General features: G+C 43.9%; 2 protein-coding genes across 2 annotated transcripts in view; both read left to right on the top strand.

The window, feature by feature from the left end:
- Window positions 1-4,382, top strand: part of LOC311502174 (actin-binding LIM protein 3-like) — a gene marked incomplete at its 5' end in the record, with an annotated part of 42,028 nt that extends 37,646 nt beyond the window's left edge. Inside the window, 4 exons of the mRNA XM_084564301.1 lie at window positions 759-825; window positions 962-969; window positions 2,683-2,763; window positions 3,062-4,382. Of these exons, the coding sequence (XP_084420427.1) occupies window positions 759-825; window positions 962-969; window positions 2,683-2,763; window positions 3,062-3,175 (270 nt within the window). The 3' untranslated portion in view covers window positions 3,176-4,382. The remainder of the gene's footprint in view (window positions 1-758; window positions 826-961; window positions 970-2,682; window positions 2,764-3,061) is intronic.
- A 1,145-nt stretch (window positions 4,383-5,527) lies between these two features.
- Window positions 5,528-20,410, top strand: LOC311502598 (actin filament-associated protein 1-like 1). The gene is made up of 19 exons (XM_084564905.1): window positions 5,528-6,279; window positions 11,992-12,120; window positions 13,440-13,520; window positions 13,646-13,728; window positions 13,803-13,920; window positions 14,020-14,109; window positions 14,226-14,437; window positions 14,706-14,885; window positions 14,981-15,073; window positions 15,572-15,674; window positions 16,774-16,932; window positions 17,042-17,256; window positions 17,395-17,540; window positions 17,646-17,727; window positions 17,841-17,949; window positions 18,081-18,248; window positions 18,379-18,545; window positions 20,034-20,159; window positions 20,271-20,410. Exons 1-19 carry the CDS (start codon window positions 6,258-6,260, stop codon window positions 20,295-20,297), a joined length of 2,310 nt encoding a protein of 769 aa, XP_084421031.1. The 5' UTR covers window positions 5,528-6,257; the 3' UTR covers window positions 20,298-20,410.
- Window positions 20,411-20,863: the final 453 nt, after the last annotated feature.

Raw genomic sequence — 20,863 nt, 5'->3', positions numbered from 1 at the left:
GACAAGCGGCAAGATCGTGTCATGATATTAGTGTTATAGATTACTGGGCAGAAGAAAATATGGCTGCCCTCCTTTATAAAGATGAAGTACACAACAGAGAACAATATTAAACAGGAAGTGGAAATAGGAACAAAGTCCAAGTAGGTCACCACATACTGTACACCGATCAGCCATAACATTAAAACCACTTAAAGGAGAAGTAGATAACATTGACCATCTTGTGATAATACAATATTCTCCTGGGAAACTTCTGGACCTGGCATTCATGTGGATGTTACTTAGACATGTACCACCCACCTAGACCAGGCACCCCCACCCTATAGCAATGACATAGCAATGACACTCCTTGATGGCAGCAGCCATCCCCAGCAGGATGCAGCCTGACACACACACACACGCAAAAAACACGCAAAAAAAAATGGTTTAGGAACAACTGAAAAAACATGAAGAATGGCACAAGATGTTGACCTGGCCTCCAAATTCACTAGATCCCAAACTGATCAAGTATCTGTGGGATGATCCACAGAGGCCCCTCCCCTCAACCTATAGGACCCAAAGGCCCCCCACTAACAACATCCTGTTGCCAGACACCACAGGCCACCCTCAGAAGGCCCATGTCCATTCTCTGATGAGTCCCAACTGTTTTGGAGGCGCAAGGGAGACCTACACCATATTAGGAATACAGTCATAATGTTATGGCTGATCGGTATTTATATATGCTTACATCCATGTAAACTGCTCTTGATGTGTTCTGACAGGCCGGGACCGCAGCTGCAGATTATTACCAGTATGACAGCAGCAATGCAGTTAATTGGCAGATCAGAGGTAAGCCTATTGTGCAGCTTAAATCTTCTTATCTCCTGCGCTTCTAGTTTTCTCCTGACGCTCCTCCTTCTTGATACATGTTATTCTGAGCGAATGCAACAGTTAGTTACCAGGTTTTCTTTTCCTTTTCTTTCAGAATACAAGGTAAGATGCAGCTGCCAAAGCAAGAGAACTGTTACTGAGCCAAGAGTGAAAGGTCTGGATCAATGGAAAATAGATAAGATGGCCTGTTCGTAGTGAATGGTGAATCAATCTCACTCGGTTACACCCGCCTCACTCTGTGAGATTTTGTGAATCCGACTGGCTCATTTTAACAAACGGCTACGGAGTCATTGTAGTGTGTGTGAGAGCCATCCACCTCATATCTCTGAAGATAGATATGACTGAAAACATGCTGAGTATCACGGTAAAGAGGACCAACTTAAATGGAAAATATATAATAGTCAATTATATTTGCACCATTTTGCCGCCACATACCGAATATACTGTTAGATCCATATAAGTGTAGACGCATTTTTACGCCTGTTTATCAAAACATATTCAATGAACATGGACTTAAAGTGCAGAGTCTCAGATTTAATTTGAAGGAGTCCAAACTGGAGGAGTGATTGGACAGTTGCTTTGAAAGCTGTTTCATTGACAGGTGTGATATGTTCATTTAATCCATTCTCTGTCTGCATCAATTAAGCAAGCTGAAGGTCTGGAGTCTAAAAAATATATCTGCAAATCACATCACATACATGGAGAGCATCCAGGAATACAAAAGTGTGTGTGTTTTTTTGCATTCTTTTACATCCCAGTTAAATTATTTTAAAAATGACATTTTCTGAAAGGTGCACTTTCTAAAAACTACTGCCACAACAATTTCCCTACTTTATGAGAGACTTTTCATTCATTCATTCATCTTCTGTAACCGCTTGTCCTGTGAAGGGTAGCGGGGGGGTTGGAACTTATCCCAGCTGTCATCGGGCGAGAGGCGGGGTACACCCTGGACAGATCGCCAGTCTATCACAGGGATAACACACAGAGACTGACAACCAGTCACACTCACATGTACACCTACAGCCAATTTAGAATCACCAGTGAACCTAACTAGCATGTATTTGGATGGTGGGAGGAAGCCGGAGTACCCAGAGAGAACCCATGGAGACACAGGGAGAACATGCAAACTTCACACAGAAAGGCCCCAGTCGGCCCATGGATTCGAACCCGGGAACCTGCTGTGCTGTGCTAACCACCACGCCACTGTGCCGTCCTTTATAAGAGACTTATTATTAATAACCTTTTTTTTAATAATGCTCCCTCTGTTAACCACGAATATCTAATTTTCCTTAACATTTTCCTATATGGCCTCTTATAATTACAAGAACAAAGACAGAGACTTTATTTTTATTCCTTCTGGGTTTTTTTTGTTTGTTTGTTTTTTGTCATTTAACCACCAGATGGAGACAGAAATAAAATTTCTGAAGCCGTGCTGAGACGTTTTAATTGAAGCAGGATAATCAGTATTTTTCACGGTGTATGCGTCTCATGTTTAACATAACATAAAGCAAAGAACTCTTTTCAATAAATAATCTTGTTATCATCAAAATCAACTAAAAGAGCCTTTTAGATAAACAGATACAACATTTCTTAACTTTGACTGTACTGGGCAGAGGTGGTTCTAGCCTGTTTAGTGCCAGGGGCAAGAAGTGGCCCTGCCGCTGCCCTGAGCAGTTGCCAACGTCCCCTGTACCTAAATCCCCCTCTGGTACTGGGTTGGGCAAATGAGCTTGTAGGAATATCAGATATAAATGTTAATACTGTGTTTGTGTGTCATGAATACAAATGTGTAACTAACACATTCTCTCCCTTTAGATCTACCCATATGAATCCCTAGTGGTGTCAGTCAGAGGGCAGCAGCGTCTCCCCAGCGACGTAGACCGAGCCAGATTAGAGGTAAACATAAACTCTTTCACGTATCACGTCTACTGGAATCTTAACACATTAAGATGTTGGAGTGCAATGAAAACACAGCAAAGATCAAGACTAAGTGCGTAGTATCCAACCCTCAGTACAGATGTTGCAAATATTAACTGGAATTGTGGAAGTGTTTCCTGTGTAGCAGCTGTAGTCTGTTGGAAGTTATCAGTTACAGAAACATGCGGTGTCATATTTTCATTGTTTTTCCCGATTGTGTGTGAACGTTACATAACGCCGTCCATCTCTGACCTTCTCTCTGTTTCCCTCCTCGCAGCGTCACCTCTCACCAGAAGAGTTTTATAGAGTATTCAGCATGTCCATGTCGGCCTTTGACCGTCTCGCTCAGTGGAAAAAGAATGAACTGAAGAAACAGGTCCGACTCTTCTGAGAAAAGTCACTAGATCCGTCTGATCAGTAAAGACTCCAGCTGTGTCTCGGTGGAAGAGAAGCTTTTTCTGCTCCTGAGGTGGCAGTAGAGAACTATTGGTCAACTGCTTTTGGTTTGCCAGTCTAAACAAGGACTTCTTAAGCAATACGTATGAAGTCAGCCAACTGGGCCAAACCAGGAAACAAGGAGTAAGTGAAGGACTGAAAAAAGAGCAGAGAGTTGTGCTTCAACACCAAGTTAATGGGCATAGAGATGAGTTGGCTGCTTCTGGCTCATCATCAGCAGATGGCAGTGTGTTAACACAAGCATTAAATCTGCAGTCTGATATGCTCTAGCAAGGCCCAAACTGAGGGTCCGCCACACTTAGGAAAACTTGCACTCATGCAAAAGTGAGTCAGACTGAGTGCACTGTGTGAGTCCTTCTTAAACAATATACACATGGTGTTTTTATAACGTGCAAACATACTGAAAACCAAATGTTTTCTTCTGTTTTTTTTTTTTCAAACTACACAGTTGATTTTGATGTTTGTTTTTCTGAAGCCATATCATTGTCAAGACTTTTTTCTATGACTTGAGCAAACTGTACAGCTCGCCGACGTGTGTTTTGAGATATGGCGTGATGAGAATGAACCGTGTCACGGCTCTGAGCTCTGAGATGTTTACTACTGCACACTTTAAAATAAGACATTTGTGTTTGATTAATTATGTTATTTGATTTATTTAAAGATAGCCAAGTTAGTGTCTATTCATGCTCTCAGCTGCACTCGAGAATCCGCACTGAATTTCTAGGTTACGAGTGTGTGTGTTTGTGTAATTAGAGCAAATGACTAATCACAGATTTTCATGGATTTATCTGGAAAAAAAAAGAACGATTAAGTGAATAAGGGAAGAAAGGAATGCAATGGAAAGGGAAAGAATGTGGTTAGACTAAGGGATATAAAGTTGTTTATTAGCAGCGGTGAACTGGATTTAATAGAAACAGAAGGAGATGGATAGTTGTTGCAAAGGACAAGCGACTGCAGGAGTTTTGCAGCTCAATGTAAAAGGTGGAATAAAACTGAAAGTGTGAGTGTATTAGGCTGTGTGTGTGTGTTTACAGGTTGCAACAATACATTACATTTACTACAATAAATGTGTATGGGACTACAAACAAACTAATTTTTTACTTAAGTTATTAGTTACAGCCTCATGTCTTTCACTGCAACGTCTAAATAAATAATTTAGTGATTTATTAGTGTGTATTTTTGCCTGAACCCTGTATAATATAAATGATGGTTGTTGTTACGTTGAACAGGCTTTTCTGTTTCAGGCTTGTAGTTTTTGGTCACTTGGTTGGTAAAATATCTTCTGTAGTCTCCTTATTCAAATCAGTCCAGAGCTTCTCTTTTGATCCTGCACCTCTTTAAATTCACAGTGTTCAACACAAGCATTCCTATGGGACCAGGAAGTTTGCAGAAATCATGAGGTAAGAAGAAATCAGAAAAATTCTTCGGGAAGTTTGAGGAACTGACAAATGTATGTGTCACTTGGTGGGAGTAAAGATTGCCTAACTTTAAAATACTTCAGGTGTACGTCATAGATGTGTCCTTTGCACTTAGTGTATGATCCTTCACAGTGAGACAATGTCTAATTGTGACCTGTGTGGCCAGACTTTGTCTTTATTGTATTTGCAGAGGTTAAAGTAAAATAAAGACAAAAAAATAAAAAAGATAATGAACGATATTTTGGATGTTTACAGGAGACAGAGTTTCTTAAAGGGGAACTACTGTTTTTTATAATCTGGACCTTATTTCTGGCATAAAATACGATTGTTTACTCACCCATATAAACTTTCGTGTAATTTGTATTCCTTCGGATTAGATCAGCGTATATCCATGTAGTGGGAGTGATCAGGGCACCGAAACGCAGCCTCTAAATGACACATTATGTGCCACGAAACTTGTTAATTTCACCAATATTTTGTTATTGTACGGTAGTGCTATTCCCCGTTGAGTCCGGAGTTAGCTGTTATCATCATCTGGGGTCTGTAGACTGACCTACAGACCCCGGATGATGTCTTCTGATCATCTAGGTCAGAAGACATCATCCGAAGTCGTTATTTGGAGGCTGCGTTTCTTTGCCCCAGTCACTCCCATTACATGGATATACGCTGATCTAATTATCTCCCGAAGGAATACGAATTACACAAAAGTTCTATGGTTGAGTAAACGATCATATTTTATGCCAGAAATAAGGTCCAGGTTGTAAAAAAACAGTAGTTCCCTTTAAAGCCGGGGACACACTACACAACTTTATTATAGATTTTGAAAAGACTAGCAAAGACGAGCAGATTTTTGTATGACGACTCAAAGACTGGGGATCACACACTTAACAACTGCACCTGATGAGGGATCACAGGCTAAATGATTTGTCAAACCAACTAAAGCCAACTGAACGCATCAAACTTTCATGGAAACTCTCACCAGGACGACAGTTGTGGTATGCACTACTTTATCCCGCTGTTTGCCATCGTTATTTTGATATTCCTGTGTCCTACTCAGTCTTTTTCATTGGCTGTTGGCAACACATGTTTGCGGTTGTGTCGGTAACCAGTTCACACTACCCGATTGTGTCCAGATTCGGCAAAAAAAAATTCAAGCATGTATGACTGACTGCGACTGAAAACGGGTCATGTCTGTTCCCCTCACACACTTGCAGATTTGCGTCTTCAACCCCTCACAAACTAACAGTTGACTGTCCCCAGCTAGTGCAGACTACTGCAGACTTTACCCAACTGGGAATCGTTGATAAAATCGTGTAGTGTGTCCTCACTCAGCCTTAGGTGGAAGTGGTGTGGCCTCAATCTGTGAGTTCACGGACCAGTGGTAAACTAGCACTATGACCCAGCGGAGTCCTGGAGGACGAACAAGCAGCCGCCGACTCAAACTAAAATCTGTAGCGGCCACTGTGACTCACTCGGCCGCACAGAGACCGACAGACCTCCGCTGCGAGTCTGTGGAGAACACTTCTCTCTCGTGTTAATAACTTACAAATGAAGCAACCGAGGGATTACTGCCGGACATAAGTGAAAATATTAGGCAACATGGACTCCAAACGCCAGAGTGGTGAGTATATATTTATGACACATGTTGGTATTTATTACAGTAACCGAGTAAAAACTTCTATAGACATCAATGTATGTTGGCTGTATAGGAGCACACACCCAAGGAGAGCTCACTGTGAACCTAAACTTAACAGAATGGTAAAGATATCACACAAAGCCTTCCTTTCAGAACTCGCAGTTATTTAAAACAACACAAATATTATAGTTTTATAGTATATACGTTTGGTTTGTCCCATTCACATTTCTTCATCAAGAACCCAAATGTGAATGGGACAAACCAAATCGCGCGCTGCTCCGCGGCTGACGGCTGGAGTAACGCGAGAGTGATGTCATCCAGGAGCGTGTGTGTGTGTGAGTGTGGATGAATGGATGGAGGAGGTATCCTCAGGTAGAGTGATGCAATGCGATACCAACAGAGAAGTGCCGTGTTGGAAGCAGCGCTGCTGGAGGGGAAGCAGCAGCGGCAGCAGCAGCAGCAGCAGCAGCTGAATGGCCGCTCTGTTTGGAAGCCTTCAGGCTGCAGGGCTGCAAACAGGAAGCTGCATTATGTGACACCAGGTGATGAACAAGTGGTTTAACTGGAAAATTTGGCAAGGGGTGTTCACAAATGGCCATCTGAAGCAAATCAATGACCAGTCCAGAGCAGAAACTTAGTTAGAGGATGTGCATTCGTTAATGCTTCTTAAAACAACACATTTAAAATCATATTACCTACAGATACCGGGATTAACAGACTATACTATAGCTATTTAGTGTGAATTTACATCCCAAAATTAGACTTTACTCTCATAGAAATTCTTGACAGTCTGCATCTGCGACATCTTTGCACCATACAGCAAACTTTTCGACCTATATCCTTGTACATAAAAGTAACTGTACATTCCTATACACTCATTCCCAAAACATTAGGCACTAAATCTTAGCTTCATGACTGTCATAATATTTAGTTTATACTGAAACAATGTAAGAAATGTAGTAATTAAACTGTATGATCATTCTGGAGGATGTAGTTTGTGGTGCTGGTAAACTGTTATGAACTAAACACAAAAGTGCTTCTGTCATTAAGCCTTGCCCACTAACTAAGATGGGGTTTTCTAAAGAAAAGAAACATGTGTCGGAAAAACAAAATACAATTAGTCAGTACTCCAAACCGCAGCCTGTTATGCCTGTGCTTTTTCTGCTGTAATATATCAAAATGCACTAGTAAAAGAAAAAAACACTCAGATGCAGGCAGCTATGCTGTGCATATCCAAATTGTTCATACAGCTGCGCACTCTAGAAGAAAATATTCTCATGTTGGGTAAACAATGTGCGAGTTATTGATATTGGAGTTCAAGAAACATTTTGCAACTTCTGCAACAACTTGAAGCCATTTGTATAAGCTGTAAATTGACTTTGGGGAACAGACAATGTTGATTAGTGGTTACTTAGAGAAGTGGACTCCGGTATGAGTCCCCTCTACTTCCATATGAAGTATCCTACAAGCGTATGGGTTGAATGCAGAGAACAAATTCCTTATATGTGTACATATACACTTTTCCAGTAAGGCTGATTATTTTATATTTAAGATTTATATACTAAACTGCATTCATGTAACACTTTTACGCACAGACCTGCCATGGTCTCTTTGTTTAACAGCTGTCACAGCCTTGACCTTAGCCATGGATCCCTTACATTTCCTTTTCCCTTTTCCTCCTATTCTTGCAGCTACCCATCACCTCGTTTCATTTTCCTTCGCTGTCACAAAGTCCAGAACTTTCACTGCGCTTGAAATCCACTGAGGCTAAATCTTCAATCTGCAAGAGAAATATAACAAAGAGCAGGTCTGTACATGTCGGCCATGTTGTTCAGCTGTAGGTTGAGGCTAAGCTGGTGTGGAGAGAGCTGTTCTTTATCAAACAGGAAAAAAACACAGGACCACGTGTTGTCTGTCCCTTTCACCACTGTATCACTCCCTGAAAGAGCTGCAACAACAACCAAATCTCATAATAACCTTTCGGTGTGTGCTCTTGCGTATTAGAGGGAATGATGACAGCTTAGTGCAACAAACTGTGTTTGATGTCGTAATTTCAGATACTATGTGCATGATTGTTTCACTGTACTGCTGGTCACGGAGCAAACTGACTAATGCTTCTAATTCTCATATGACTGACTTATGGGCTAAAAATAAGACGCATGACAGTATTGCAAAACATTAAGAAGTTGTTTTTTATGCTTCCTCATTTCCTATCTTTATGCTAAACTAGGCTTAAAGAGAGACTGGGCAACAAAGCATATCCCAAAATGTTCTTTTAATTAGATTATTAGCAACAAATTTTCCTTGTTGAGCTACATACTGTATGTAAGGAATGCTGGTTCCCTGTGGTGGCTTACTGAGGACCTACAGTGGATGGAAGGCTCCTTACCTGTGGCTGCTTACCTGGAGAAACCAGCACTACAACAGTCTGGGTTTGAGATTACACTCATTGTCATTGTGAGCCAATGCTTCTCTGTTTACTGTGCCTCCTCACCATTTACTATCTGCAGACAGTGATAAGATACAGAAAGAATGTGAAAAAGAGAGAATTATTCGTCTGTTCTCCCCCGGCTGTTTCTCTTTAACCATCTTGGTTGGGGACTTTTTTAAAGCGCATGACTGAGCGCTAACCCCGGGCGAGCAGTGACACCATCCACTGTTGTCGTGTTGTTATGAATTACAGGATGCCGAATCTCTGAAGCAGACTTTTGTCCGAGAGGGAGCTGCCGGGGCCCGCCGATCGTTTGAACTCTGACCTCCGTCTGAGGAGGATGGGTGTCTGGAGGAGGCGGCGGGGACGCGGGGAGACAGGCGAGGGGAATGGAGTTGAAAGGAAAAGATCTGACAGAGTGGAGGAGTGGTAGAGGAGAACATGGGATCTGGGGGGAACTCAACCTCTGGGAGTGTGGGGGAGGCAGGAAGAGGATGCCTGCTGTTGAGAAAAATAGCAGCTACATACACCTTGGAGATTTAAATTTTCTTTTCTTGGAGGACATAAAAGCTTAAGACGTGTTGGAAACATTGCAGCTAGGAGGCATAATTTGGATGGGAGAGGCAAGTCAAGGAGGTCGGCCTTGACTTTGTGGTGATTGATGGGTTTTGTGTGTAATGGCTGGGAAGGAGAGCCTCAGGTTAGGAGGACAAAAGTATCTCCTCTCTCCGTTTCCCTGCTGCCTGTGAGCATTATGCGGTGAGCTAAACGGCGGCAGCACTGAGAAGTAGTTTTGTTTTGTTCTGAGCTGCAACCAAACACGCTAAATCAGTTCAAATGGGAGTCGCATGGCCCAGGTCTCATGACTGACCTTCCTCGGGAGGTCTGTCTGCGGAAGCACACAAAAATGTATGCGAAGAATCGCGCACACAATCACATTCCTCCGTCTTCTTGTGACCGTCTGTGTGTTTGCTCTGTCGGACAAGTAAGTTAAGAGATAAATTAACGGGGAGTGTGTGTCTGTGTCCGTTTGTGGGAGAGGGGGGAAAAAAAAAAGGGATTTGAAGAGCTTGCGCCGTGTGTGTGTGTGTGTGCTCGTGTGTGTGTGGAATGGGGGGGTTACAAAGATCCCTCTGTGGGTGAGAGCGACCGCAAGCCTCCAGAACAGCTGATTCTCAGCCTCTGAACCCTGCGGTCCCCCATGAGACGGAGAGAGGGAGACAGCAAATGCACTGATGGCCTTGACTGTGTAAAGTCAGACTTCGAGAAACAGAAAATAGACCAAAGGCTCAGTCTAAAACTCTAAAATCATCCCACTGGTTTTGTTTTCCTGTTGCGACTGATTACACTTGAATCTTTGTTGTTTGTTTTTACTCCGAGTCGCCACGGGTAAAGAAGTACAATAACCCTGTAATTTAAAATACCCATCAGCTGAGGAACGTCTGATTCAAATGATTTGCGGGAGAGATAAAAAAAAAATAAAAAAATCTGGAGTCTAGAGTGTGGACATGGAGAAGGAATTAAAAAAGGGGAAAGTGGGAGGAAGAGAAAAGAGGAGGTGAGGTGAGGCTCGCAGTGGGATGGAGGAGAGAGTCAAGATCAGGAAGGAGTGGAGAGAAGCTTCTGTCGACAGCTAAGACAGGAAACCACAGCTGCACACACACACCGCACACACACACACACCACACACACACACAGCTGCTGGAGATATATCCTCTAGCGCTGAACGCCCGTGGATCGAGGCGATGCAGCTGTGCACCACGCCCCTCCTGCACTGTGCGTGTGCTTCAGTGCGAGTTCCTGTTTTGTTTTTTTGCTGGAGTTTCTGACTCTGACAATGCAATTGTTTGCGCTGGTCTTTGCGGAGCATTGTGGTCATCTAATTTTGGCCCCTGTGGAGACAATGGAGTATTGTCCGAGCGAAGGAGAGAGGGGGGTGTCGGTGGAAGAGGCTTGTGGGAGAGTGAGGGCTTTTCTCTAGCTCTGTTTTTGATCTTATTTTAACGTAACCCTTGTTCCAGCTCTCTCCAGATGATTGTGTATTTTTCTCTTTGTTTTTCACATTTCGGCAGCTACGTTTAATCGGCCTCAATATTGCAAAGTTGTTGCTTTTGTTCCTTCTTCACATGAAATAAAAAAGTCAGGACAAAGAGTCAAACGGCCCGTTTTTCAAAAATATTCCTAGAAAAGATTTACAGGATAAAGGACCCCTGTTGATATTCCAGCATCCCTACTAAAGTGTCCTCGAACTTCCTGTTTTGTAATTGGGGTGAAATGACACTGTAAATTTGAAGATTTAACGCCACGGGGGAAAAAAAGAAAAAAAAGAAAATGATTAAAAGTTTCCACACAGCATTATCTTGGCAGAGTGGAGAAAGCCACATAAAGACCAATGGGACATTTATGGGACAGTAAAACTTTCCACTGAAACCCAAACTAACATGAAACCTATTTTGGTGTTGGCTGCTCTTCAACTCAGAGTGATATTGGTTAACAGTCATTATCAGGAGAAAGGCTCTGTTTAAACTGATATCACAGAAAAAAAACTGCTTTAATGCGAACGCATAGAGTAAATAAATTAGCCAAGCGCGACAAGCTGTTTGGTAACCATGCTCTGTCCCATCTCCAGTCCAACTATACATTTTCTTCTTTACTGTGGCTCCATTTCCTTTCGGGAAGGAAGTTTCCTGCCCTCTCCTTCTCAACTTCTTTTCCCTCCGACTCTCTTTGTGGGCTCTGAGCAGGCAGGATGTGTGAGAGTGTGTCAGGGATTTTTGGAACAATGTCAAGGTCAACAAAACGCGCACGCACGTTGACACTGACAGGATGTCAGAGTTGAACGTGAAAACAGTTCATTTTAAAGGAAACTGTCCACGCTGAAAGTAGGATTTAATCTATGGCGTGGCTAAGAACAGAGAGAAAACTCACAATGAAAATAAAAAAATAAAAGCTGGCTCTGAGAGGACAACATGAATGGAGTGATAAGGACGGATGTTAAATATCTCTTCCCCATCAGCTGTTGCGACAGGCGCTGAGCTGAGATCCAAGCTGGAACCGGTTTTGGTCGTACTTGCTCGTATTGCCTTGCATGCACATGTTAGATTGGTATTTGATGCACTTGGCGTAACAGCATAAGCATTTTGACCATGTTAAGTGTCCGTGGACTTTTTCCACTGTGACCTAGCGGCTCTTGATGCCAGAGAGCTTTTGTTTTATTGTTATTCTGCAAAATAATGGTTTTTTTTTTGTTTTTTCATGGTTTTCAGTGGTGATGGAGCGACTTGTCAACGAGCTTGGCTCTCTGCTGAAGATGCTGGACCACGAGACGGTCAGTCCTGCAACTGCGGACAAAATGGCCTCCGTACGTAACATCCTGGATTCAATGCAGCTCTCAGGTAAAACACAAAGTCACATTTAGAGATGTATACGCCGATCAGCCACAACATTAAGGCCACTGACAGGAAAAAGTGAGTTCTACTGGGAAACTTTTGGACCTGGCATTCATGTGGACGTTACTTAGACATGTAGCACCTACCTAGACGAGACCAGGCACCCCCACCCCATATCAATGCCACTCCTTGATGGCAGCAGCCATCCCCAGCAGGATGCAGCCTGACACAGACACACACACAAAAACAGTTTAGGAACAACTAAAAAAAAAAAAACATGAAGAACAGAACAAGGTGTTGACCTGGCCTCCAAATTCACTAGATCCCAAAGTGATCAAGTATCTGTGGGATGGTCCACGGAGGCCCCTACCATCAACCCATAGGACCCAAAGGCCCCCACTAACAACATACCTCAGAAGGCCCATGTCCATTCTCTGATGAGTGACGACTGTTTTGGAGGCACAAGGGAGACCTACGCAATATTCGGAAGGTGGTCATAATGTTATGCCTGATCGTTGAATATAACGTAGCTCATTTTTTGTTTTTTATTCATCCACATGAATTTGACTGAGCTCTCTTGCTCAGTTTTTCTGCTGCTTCGCATTAGTTCAGTTTTGCAGCAGTTCAGCCAAAGAAATGTCAGAGTTGAGTCATTTGTTCTAGGTCACTACGTTTTTAGTTTTTTTTTACATAGAGGAAGCGGGATACAGCATTTCTCACTTGTTCTTTTTGCAGCCAAATTATTAGCCGGGCCGCAACTGTCTGCACGACCCGGTCATAAATTCACAACGGTAATTGTTGTCGGAAACATGCAACTAAGCGCAGCTTCGGTGACAATAAATCTTACTCAGGTCTTTGCAGCAGATCCTTGTTTATCTGGAAGAATACAGGATGTCTCTGGGGATAAAAGGATTGATGTAAGAGGATAATGAAATGTAAAGTTTAAAGAGGATAATGAGACAGGGTCAAAGAAAGGCAAAGAGCAGAACACCCTCTGGATTGTTGTCAACCCGTATCCGTTGTTTAGCGTATTCCTCATCATTTCATAATTTTTAAGGAATTGGCTCGTTCGGAAAGTTTGTGAGGTTTCCAACTTCCACATGTGTTTTATGGCTTCAGTTATCTTTGTTCTTGTAGTATAAAGGCTCCAGTCTGCACTCCCTTCGTCTAACATGCTGTTAATTCACAACTGATACTATGTGAGCTGTCATTTAATACCTATCGTCTTGTCTAAATAATCTCTGGTAATCCCGATCCCAGCCTATGCCACAGTCTTAACCTTTACTCTGATTATCTTTCTAACTCCTAATTTATCTTTTCCACAGTCAATGGATCAGACGTCTACATGAACAGCTGTCTCTATGGCAACGGCACAAGCTTTGTAGAGTCTCTCTTTGAGGATTTTGGTTAGTAGACCTCCAGAACATCTTCAAACCGGTTTATAAAGTTCATCATCATCTATTTCCTAATCTTCACACGACCATGATCGGGTATGACGTGTATGTACAGTAACCCTCTGTTCTCCAACCAGACTGTGATCTGCACATGCTCAGTGCGTCTCCAGTGGAGCAGAAGGAGCAGAAAGATGAAGAGAAGACTCACCCGAATAAATCTGTAAGTCGTTTAGCCAACTTCTCTGCTACTCGTACTCGCGATTCTGGTTTAACCTCTACACCTTGGTTCTTCAGACACCGACCGACACGCCCCCTCCTCTGCCGACTACCCCCCTTCCTGATGACTATTACGAAGAGGCAGTACCTCTCGATCCTGGATCCACTCCGCAGTACTTTACCACCAGTATAAGCAGTCAGTTCTGCACAAACACAAACACTGATGAATACCTGTAACGGGAGATATATCTTTTAATTTATTTATTTTTTCCTTTTTTTTATTCCTCTCCTGTAGCTTCCAGGAACTCTGTGGAGGATGCCTACTATGAAGATGCTGACGATAACTACCCCATCACAAGGATAAATGGACCTCCCAAAAACTCCTGTGAGTTTGCCTCATCCTAACTTCATGACGCCTCTTAAAATATACAACTCTAAACAAAAGTGAACCAGAATGTGTCTGTGGATGTTTTGCGAATTAATCATCTGTGGGTCGCTCAGACAATGACTCAGACGCTCTGAGCAGCTCCTACGAGTCCTACGAGGAAGAGGATGAGGAGGCCAAGGGGCGGGACCCGCCTCAGAGGTGGGCGGCCGAGGAGAACCCAGACGGGCCCGTTAAAGACTGCCGCATCTGCGCCTTCCTGCTCCGAAAGAAGCGCTTTGGCCAGTGGGCTAAGCAGCTAGTCGTTGTCCGAGACAATAAACTGCAGGTGAACGGATGTTTATTGAAACACTCAGTGAATTAGACCCTTGAACACACTCCATCTCACTGCTACACTCAACAAGCAAAAGCTGATCTGAGATATTTTTTTCTGGATAGACCTAGCACTGCTTAATATTTCAGGGTTACATTTTACTACCAAAGGGAATTAAGTAAGGTCTGTGTTTAAGTTTTACAAGTTTTGAATTTGTCCTTTACAGAAAGAAACCCATGCCCTTCTCTCTTTATGTCTCCCCCTCGCTGTCTCCCTCTTATAGTGTTATAAGAGCATCAAAGAGAGCTCCCCTCACACCGAGCTCCCGCTGAATCTTTGCAACGTCATCTACGTCCCGAAGGAAGGTCGGAAAAAGAGACACGAGCTCCGCTTCTCGTTGCCCGGAGGCGAAGCTCTAGTCCTGGCAGTTCAGAGTAAAGAACAGGCCGAGCGATGGCTCAAGGTAACTATCTGAGACAGACTGACAAGAGTGGAGGGAGAACATGTCTGAGGGGGAGAACACAAGGCTGTGAAGGTTTTCTCTCTCTCTGCGTCCAGGTGGTTCACGACGTCGGCAGCCAGTGTAGCAAAACTGAAGGGTTGAACGGATCCACTTCTCCCATTATACAGAGGAAGCTGGAGCTCGACAAGGTGTGTGTGTGTGTGGGGGGGGGGGGGGGGGGGGTCTGCATATGCCTGTGTTGTCTTTGAGGTTTTGCCCGTGGACGTCGTAAGAATTTCCCATGAACCTGTTATAAATTTATCGATTATTCCATCCAAACGTGGACTCTGGTGCTAATTGTACAGTTTCCTTTGACTCCGCCTGAGTTTACTGAAGCTGTCTAACGTAACTTGATTCATTTTAAATATAGCCTAGTTTTTTTTTTTTGTTTTTTTTTACATCTCAGTGTTGCTGACATCACCACTTTCTGCCCACGCATGACACAACTATTCCTTTGGCTTCTAGTTTACAAGCAGTGAGTGAGGTGACATTATTGCGGTCGAAGAGCTTCGTGGTTTGGACGAACTGAATGCGTGGCAGTTACACCCCACGTTGGCAGAAAACGTTTTTAAGCAAACCTGAGATACAAATCTGATAATGTTCAGTAATAAGAAGAAATAAATGTTTTTTTTTTTTTTCTTCGCCAGGTGTTGCAGTCCGACAAACAGGCATCAGACTCAGACAGCGGGCCCACAGCAGACAGTCAGTCCACTGCTCATGGAGCGGGACGGGACACCACTGACTCGCTCAGTAAGTGAGATGTTCACCTCCTCCTTCTCCTCTTTCACCCATGTTGTTAGTTTAATAAGAGAAGAACGAGAGCCAAATTAGTAAAGTAAGCTTTAGACTGCCACATACATGGTAAATATACCAGATATTAAATTTCATTGTAACTTTAATCTTGGCTACTTTGAAAGGCTAATTATAACGCTCAGTGTTTGTTGACACTGTTTTATAGAGTGTATTTCTTTGTACATGACGGGACTTTTGTTCCTTGATTTATATGAATAAAGAGGTCAAGTCCCTTAAGGACCTTATTTTGTAATTGTTTTGATCACATTTGAAGGTTTATCCATTTAAAAAGTAACGTAGCAATCTAAGAAAACTGTTTAAATAGACCAAAAGTCACACGAGTGACGTCAGCTTACGACTTTCTCAGTGCCTAGCTTGTGTTTTAACCTTCAAATTTTCCTCAGAGGAAGCAAAACCTGTCTAAAACGTCCTTGCTTTCTAAAAATTGCCCCGCTTTCGGAGTCTGCAACTCTAGAGAAAAGACAAACACACACACTGATACACAGCATTTGTTTACCCATCTACAAAATCAGGAAGGATAAACCAGGGGATCTATGATTCAGGGGTCAGAAAATAGGTCAAACTCAGTCAGCGCCTCGGTGTCAGTGTCGCTACTGCCGTGTTTACTGACCAGGCAGCTCCGAACCTAAAGAGACATGAGAGAGAGGGAGAGACGGGAAGCGAGGCGCGAGCAGATATGACATCCTTCCTGTCCTCTTCCTGCGATTGTCCCCCACTGACATCACAGGAAGTAGGACTGGGACGGAGCGCGGCAGCACCTGGCACATTCAGAATGAACCCACAAACAAACCCCAGGGTTTGTTTAAATACATAAAAGACGTCGGGATAATATTTGTTCAGAAAGCTCTCTGAATCCTATCACTAAAGTTTTTTTCCCTGAAAACATTCACTGTGTCTTTTTCCTTTAGTGATTACATTTGTAATGTATGAGTTAGAAAGCGTTGATACAGCTGTTTATTAAAACAGCACATTATGAGGCAGCTGTTTATTGGTCGGATCGTATGAGGCTCTGATCCGGGGTGTGTTTGATTTTTAGGCAGGGGGGGGAAGCGCGGCGCTTTCTCTGAGCTGACGGGGTCGATGAGTCGGGCGGCGGGGAAGAAAATCAATCGGATCATCACCTTCTCCAAACGGAAACCCCCTTTACCGGGAGAGCCTCCCTCGTCTTCTGGTCACCATGACAACCCCCGCTGTGGTGAGGATCACTTGATGATACTTCTAGGAAATAAGGAGATACATCTGCTGTGCAATTCTGTAAAGTCAGTGAACGTGTCATGAGGCGTTTATCCTGACCTTCTCCGTAGGCTATCTCAGTGTTTGCCTGAGCGGCTCTTGGAAGGAGCGTTGGTGCGTGCTGCGAGGTGGAAGCCTGTACCTGCAGAAGGACCCCGGCGACCAGCGGCCCCCAGTCATTGTGGTGCCGCTCAAGGGGGCAGAGGTGGTGACAGGAGGCCCGGGACCCAAACACCCCTTCTCCTTCCGCATCCTGCAGGGAGGAAACGAGCTGGCGGCTTTAGAGGTTATTTTTTATGTTCCTCTCAAATCGTAAAGATGGGACACAAAGTTAATGTGCGCACAGGGATGCCACTCCTACACTTTTTTTCCCCAGAAATCTAGTAGCTTAAATGTACGTTTGTGTCCGTTTTGTGTCTTTCAGGCCAGCTGCTCTGAGGAACTTGGCCGCTGGCTGGGCGTTCTGTTTGCAGAGACCGGCAGCGGCTCCCTCCCCGAAGAGCTGCACTACGACTACATCGACGTGGACACGCTCACCGACATACGGCACGCTGCCAGACACTCCTTCCTGTGAGTCACTTCCGTCCGGCTTTACCAAGAACCGTCCCTTATTTTAACTTTAATCCTGAAATACATAAGCCTCACCTTTTGCACGTGCCCGTTCTCTCCTCCCAGGTGGGCAACTACGACCACTAATTCGTCCAGCAGCGCCTCCATCGACTCCAGAACTTACGATGAGGTCTATGAAAGTATCGCGGTGAGGAAACATCCTTTTAAAGCTGTGACAGCGTACACAAGCTTCCCATTTAAACCCCTCAAACGTGGAGAGGTTTAAAGCTTTAAGTCCTAATCTCCCCCCTTGTGTCGCAGGACGGAGACGTGGAGAGCAGAGGAAGCCAGGTGAGACGTCACGCCTCCTTCTCCAGCAGAGACTCTGAGAAAACCGAACAGCAGGCCGCCATCAAGAGACATGCCTCCAGTGAGTGTCCTTTCATTTCATAACTCATTACACTAAATGTGTCCGCAGCTGGCGAACAAAGGTAGCTGAGTGACTTTTTACCATAAAGCTGCACCAGCCTCGCTTTATTTATATTCATGTTTTCTTGTTAGACGTAAATCAATATGCGCGGTACGGGAAGACGCGCGCAGAAGAGGATGCCAGGCGGTACCTGAGACAGAAGGAGGAGCTGGAGAAGCAAAAGGAGGAGCTCAGAAATGCACTGATTTCCCTCCGCAGGGAGAAGAAGCAGCTGAAGGAGGAGATGAAGAGTAGCACAGGTCAGGGACACGTCTCTCACACACACACAGCACTGTTTAGACTTAAGCTTCGTAGCAATGCTGATTATGTGTGTGTGCGTGTGTGTGTGTGTGTGTGTGTGTGTGTGTGTGTGCGTGCGTGTGTGTGCAGGTCACGGTGTGGAAAAGCGGTTAGCCGAGCTGGAGTCACTGTGTAAACAGAAGGAGGAGGAGAGGGTGGAGCTGGAGCTCAGACTGACAGAGGTCAAAGAAAACCTGAAGAAGTCACTGGCTAGAGGAGCACTGGGTCCACCTACCGACACCAAGATCAGCATCAAGGTGGGCAGCGTAAAACACACACACACACGTTTCACAGCTTTAACTGAAACTCTCTCTGTATAACTCTCAGAAAAACTGAACCGTGAACGGCCAGGGAAATATTCAAGTTTGGCTAAGGTACTTGTTCTGATCATAGGGTCAGCAGTTTCAATCCTTGGCCGTCACAAGGCCGGCCAAAGAGTCCTTGAGCAAGACACTGAACCTAAAGTTGCTCCCAGTGGTGGACATGCACCTTGACCGTCAGCTTCCGCTGTTAGTGTGTGAATGTGTGTGAATGAGAAAACTCCAGAGAATTTAACTTATTAAGCTCCTGTCACTTAAGTACAATTAGTGTACACTGTCTACGTGCACACCTACGACCAATTTAGAATCACCAGTTAACCTAAGGAGCATGTCTTTGGACAGTGGGAGGAAGCTGGAGTACCTGGAGAGAACCCACGCAGACACAGAGAGAACATGCAAACTCCACACAGAAAGGCCCCGGAGGGCGAATGGATTCGAACTTGGAACTTTTAGTTACTTTGTTACTTTTCGTTACTCGTTACTTTTAGTTAATTTGTTACTTACTTTTCGTTACTTGTTACTTTTTCATTACTTATTCTTTTTAGTTACTTTTCGTTACTCGTTACTATTTTGTTACTTGTTACCTTTAGTTACTTTTAGTTACTTATTACTTTTCGTTACTTTTTCGTTACTCATTACTTTTCTTTTTAATTTTTTTTTTTGTTACTCGTTACTTTACGCTACTTTTACAGAATCTGTTTTTCATGTCGCCATGCTGCTCCTGACAATATGCCCCCCTGGGCAGCCGCCCGTGTTGCCCATACCTAAATCTGCCTCAGACAGTAAAATGTTCTTCTGGGACATTTGTCATCTTCTGTAACCGCTTGTCCTGTGAAGGGTCGCAGGGGGCCTATCCCAGCTGCCACCTGGCGAGAGGCGGGGTACACCCTGGACAGGTCTCCAGTCTATCACAGGGCTAACACAGAGAGACAGACAACCATTCACACTCACATTCACACCTGCGGCCAATTTAGAATCACCAATTAACCTAACGAGCATGTACCACCACCTGGACACTGTTGTAGACCAATCATATTCCCATGACAACATCATGGGGATGTTCCTTGCATCCTGGTGCCACATGTTACCACAGAGGCACCAGGTCATCTTCCTCCATTGCTCTGCGGTCCAGCTCTGACGCTCAGGTTTGGAGATGCTCTGACCGAAGTCGTTTAGCTGTCAAGATTTGACGCTTGTGAAAGTCATTTAAATTCTTCTCATTTTTCCTGCTGCTACCAGTTATCAGCTTTGAGGAGAATATTCACTAACTGCCTTAATGTAAACCCACTGACAGGTGCCATGATAACCAGCGTCCTTCTCTTGACCAGTGATTGTGGCTCGTTGGGGTATCTCATTAGACTTTAAAACTGTTTGTTAGCTCTAGTTTTCATTCCTGTTTGTTTGTGTACGTGTTTGTGTTCGCAGGCACAGGGCAGCAAGGTCGAAAAGGTTTACAACGAGACCGTGCCCGTCAACTCGGCGTCTGAGCTTCGCAAACGACCTCCATCTCTTTACGCCTCCTCCAAGGGGAACGTCATGCAGAAGGCAAAGGTAGAATATGTGTGTCCGTGCACTTTGTAATCACACGGCTGCTGGTGGCGTGTATGTTAAAACAGAGACGCGTTTTTGTTTTCTCACTCTGTGCTGTCTCACGGTTTCCAGGAGTGGGAGTCAAAGAAGGGGACCTAGACCGAACCGATCAACAGATGGATTTATGGAGAAACTGAACTGAGACAGGAGGATGTGTAATAGAAGAATGTAAGAAGATAACTGGCACTGAAGAGAGGAAGAAGGTGGAGGAGGAGGCGGAGGAGGACAGACTCTGACACATTCCTCCTCTTATCTAAAGAAGAAATCGGATCGTTGCAAGTACAGACAGCCTCAGCCACTGTAAATATGGCCGGCCTGGCTGGTATATCAGTGTTAACGCGGATCGCTGAGAACATGAAATATGTGTTTGTGTGAAGTTTGCATGTGTGTTTACATTTGCACAGGGCTGCAGAAAGTTATTACAGAGAAATGCATAGCAAAGGGAGAGAGGGGCTCTTCAAGAGTTACAGGCAAAGACTTCCTGATTACACCCACTGATTTTAATCTTTTCTACTCAATACTTTGAAATGAAAAAAAACAAAACTAAAGAAAACATTATCTTAAATTATCATTATTATTGAGAGAAGTATTTCATATCTTGTATGTATTTAAACCTTTAGAAAAAAGTATATTGAGTATGACACTGTTGCTGAAGCCAATGAGTC

This window comes from Chelon labrosus (assembly GCF_963514085.1).
Source record: "Chelon labrosus genome assembly, chromosome: 17".
In the NCBI taxonomy this organism is placed as follows: Eukaryota; Metazoa; Chordata; class Actinopteri; order Mugiliformes; family Mugilidae; genus Chelon; species Chelon labrosus.
This window is presented reverse-complemented; position numbering and strand designations above follow the sequence as displayed.

Excerpts from the sequence above, each read along its gene's own strand:
- LOC311502598 (XM_084564905.1), top strand. The coding sequence starts at position 6,258 with ATGGACTCCAAACGCCAGAGTG. Across the intron at positions 13,729-13,802 it reads AGACTCACCCGAATAAATCT|ACACCGACCGACACGCCCCC; the intron begins GTAAGTCGTTTA and ends TTGGTTCTTCAG. Across the intron at positions 13,921-14,019 it reads CTTTACCACCAGTATAAGCA|CTTCCAGGAACTCTGTGGAG; the intron begins GTCAGTTCTGCA and ends CCTCTCCTGTAG.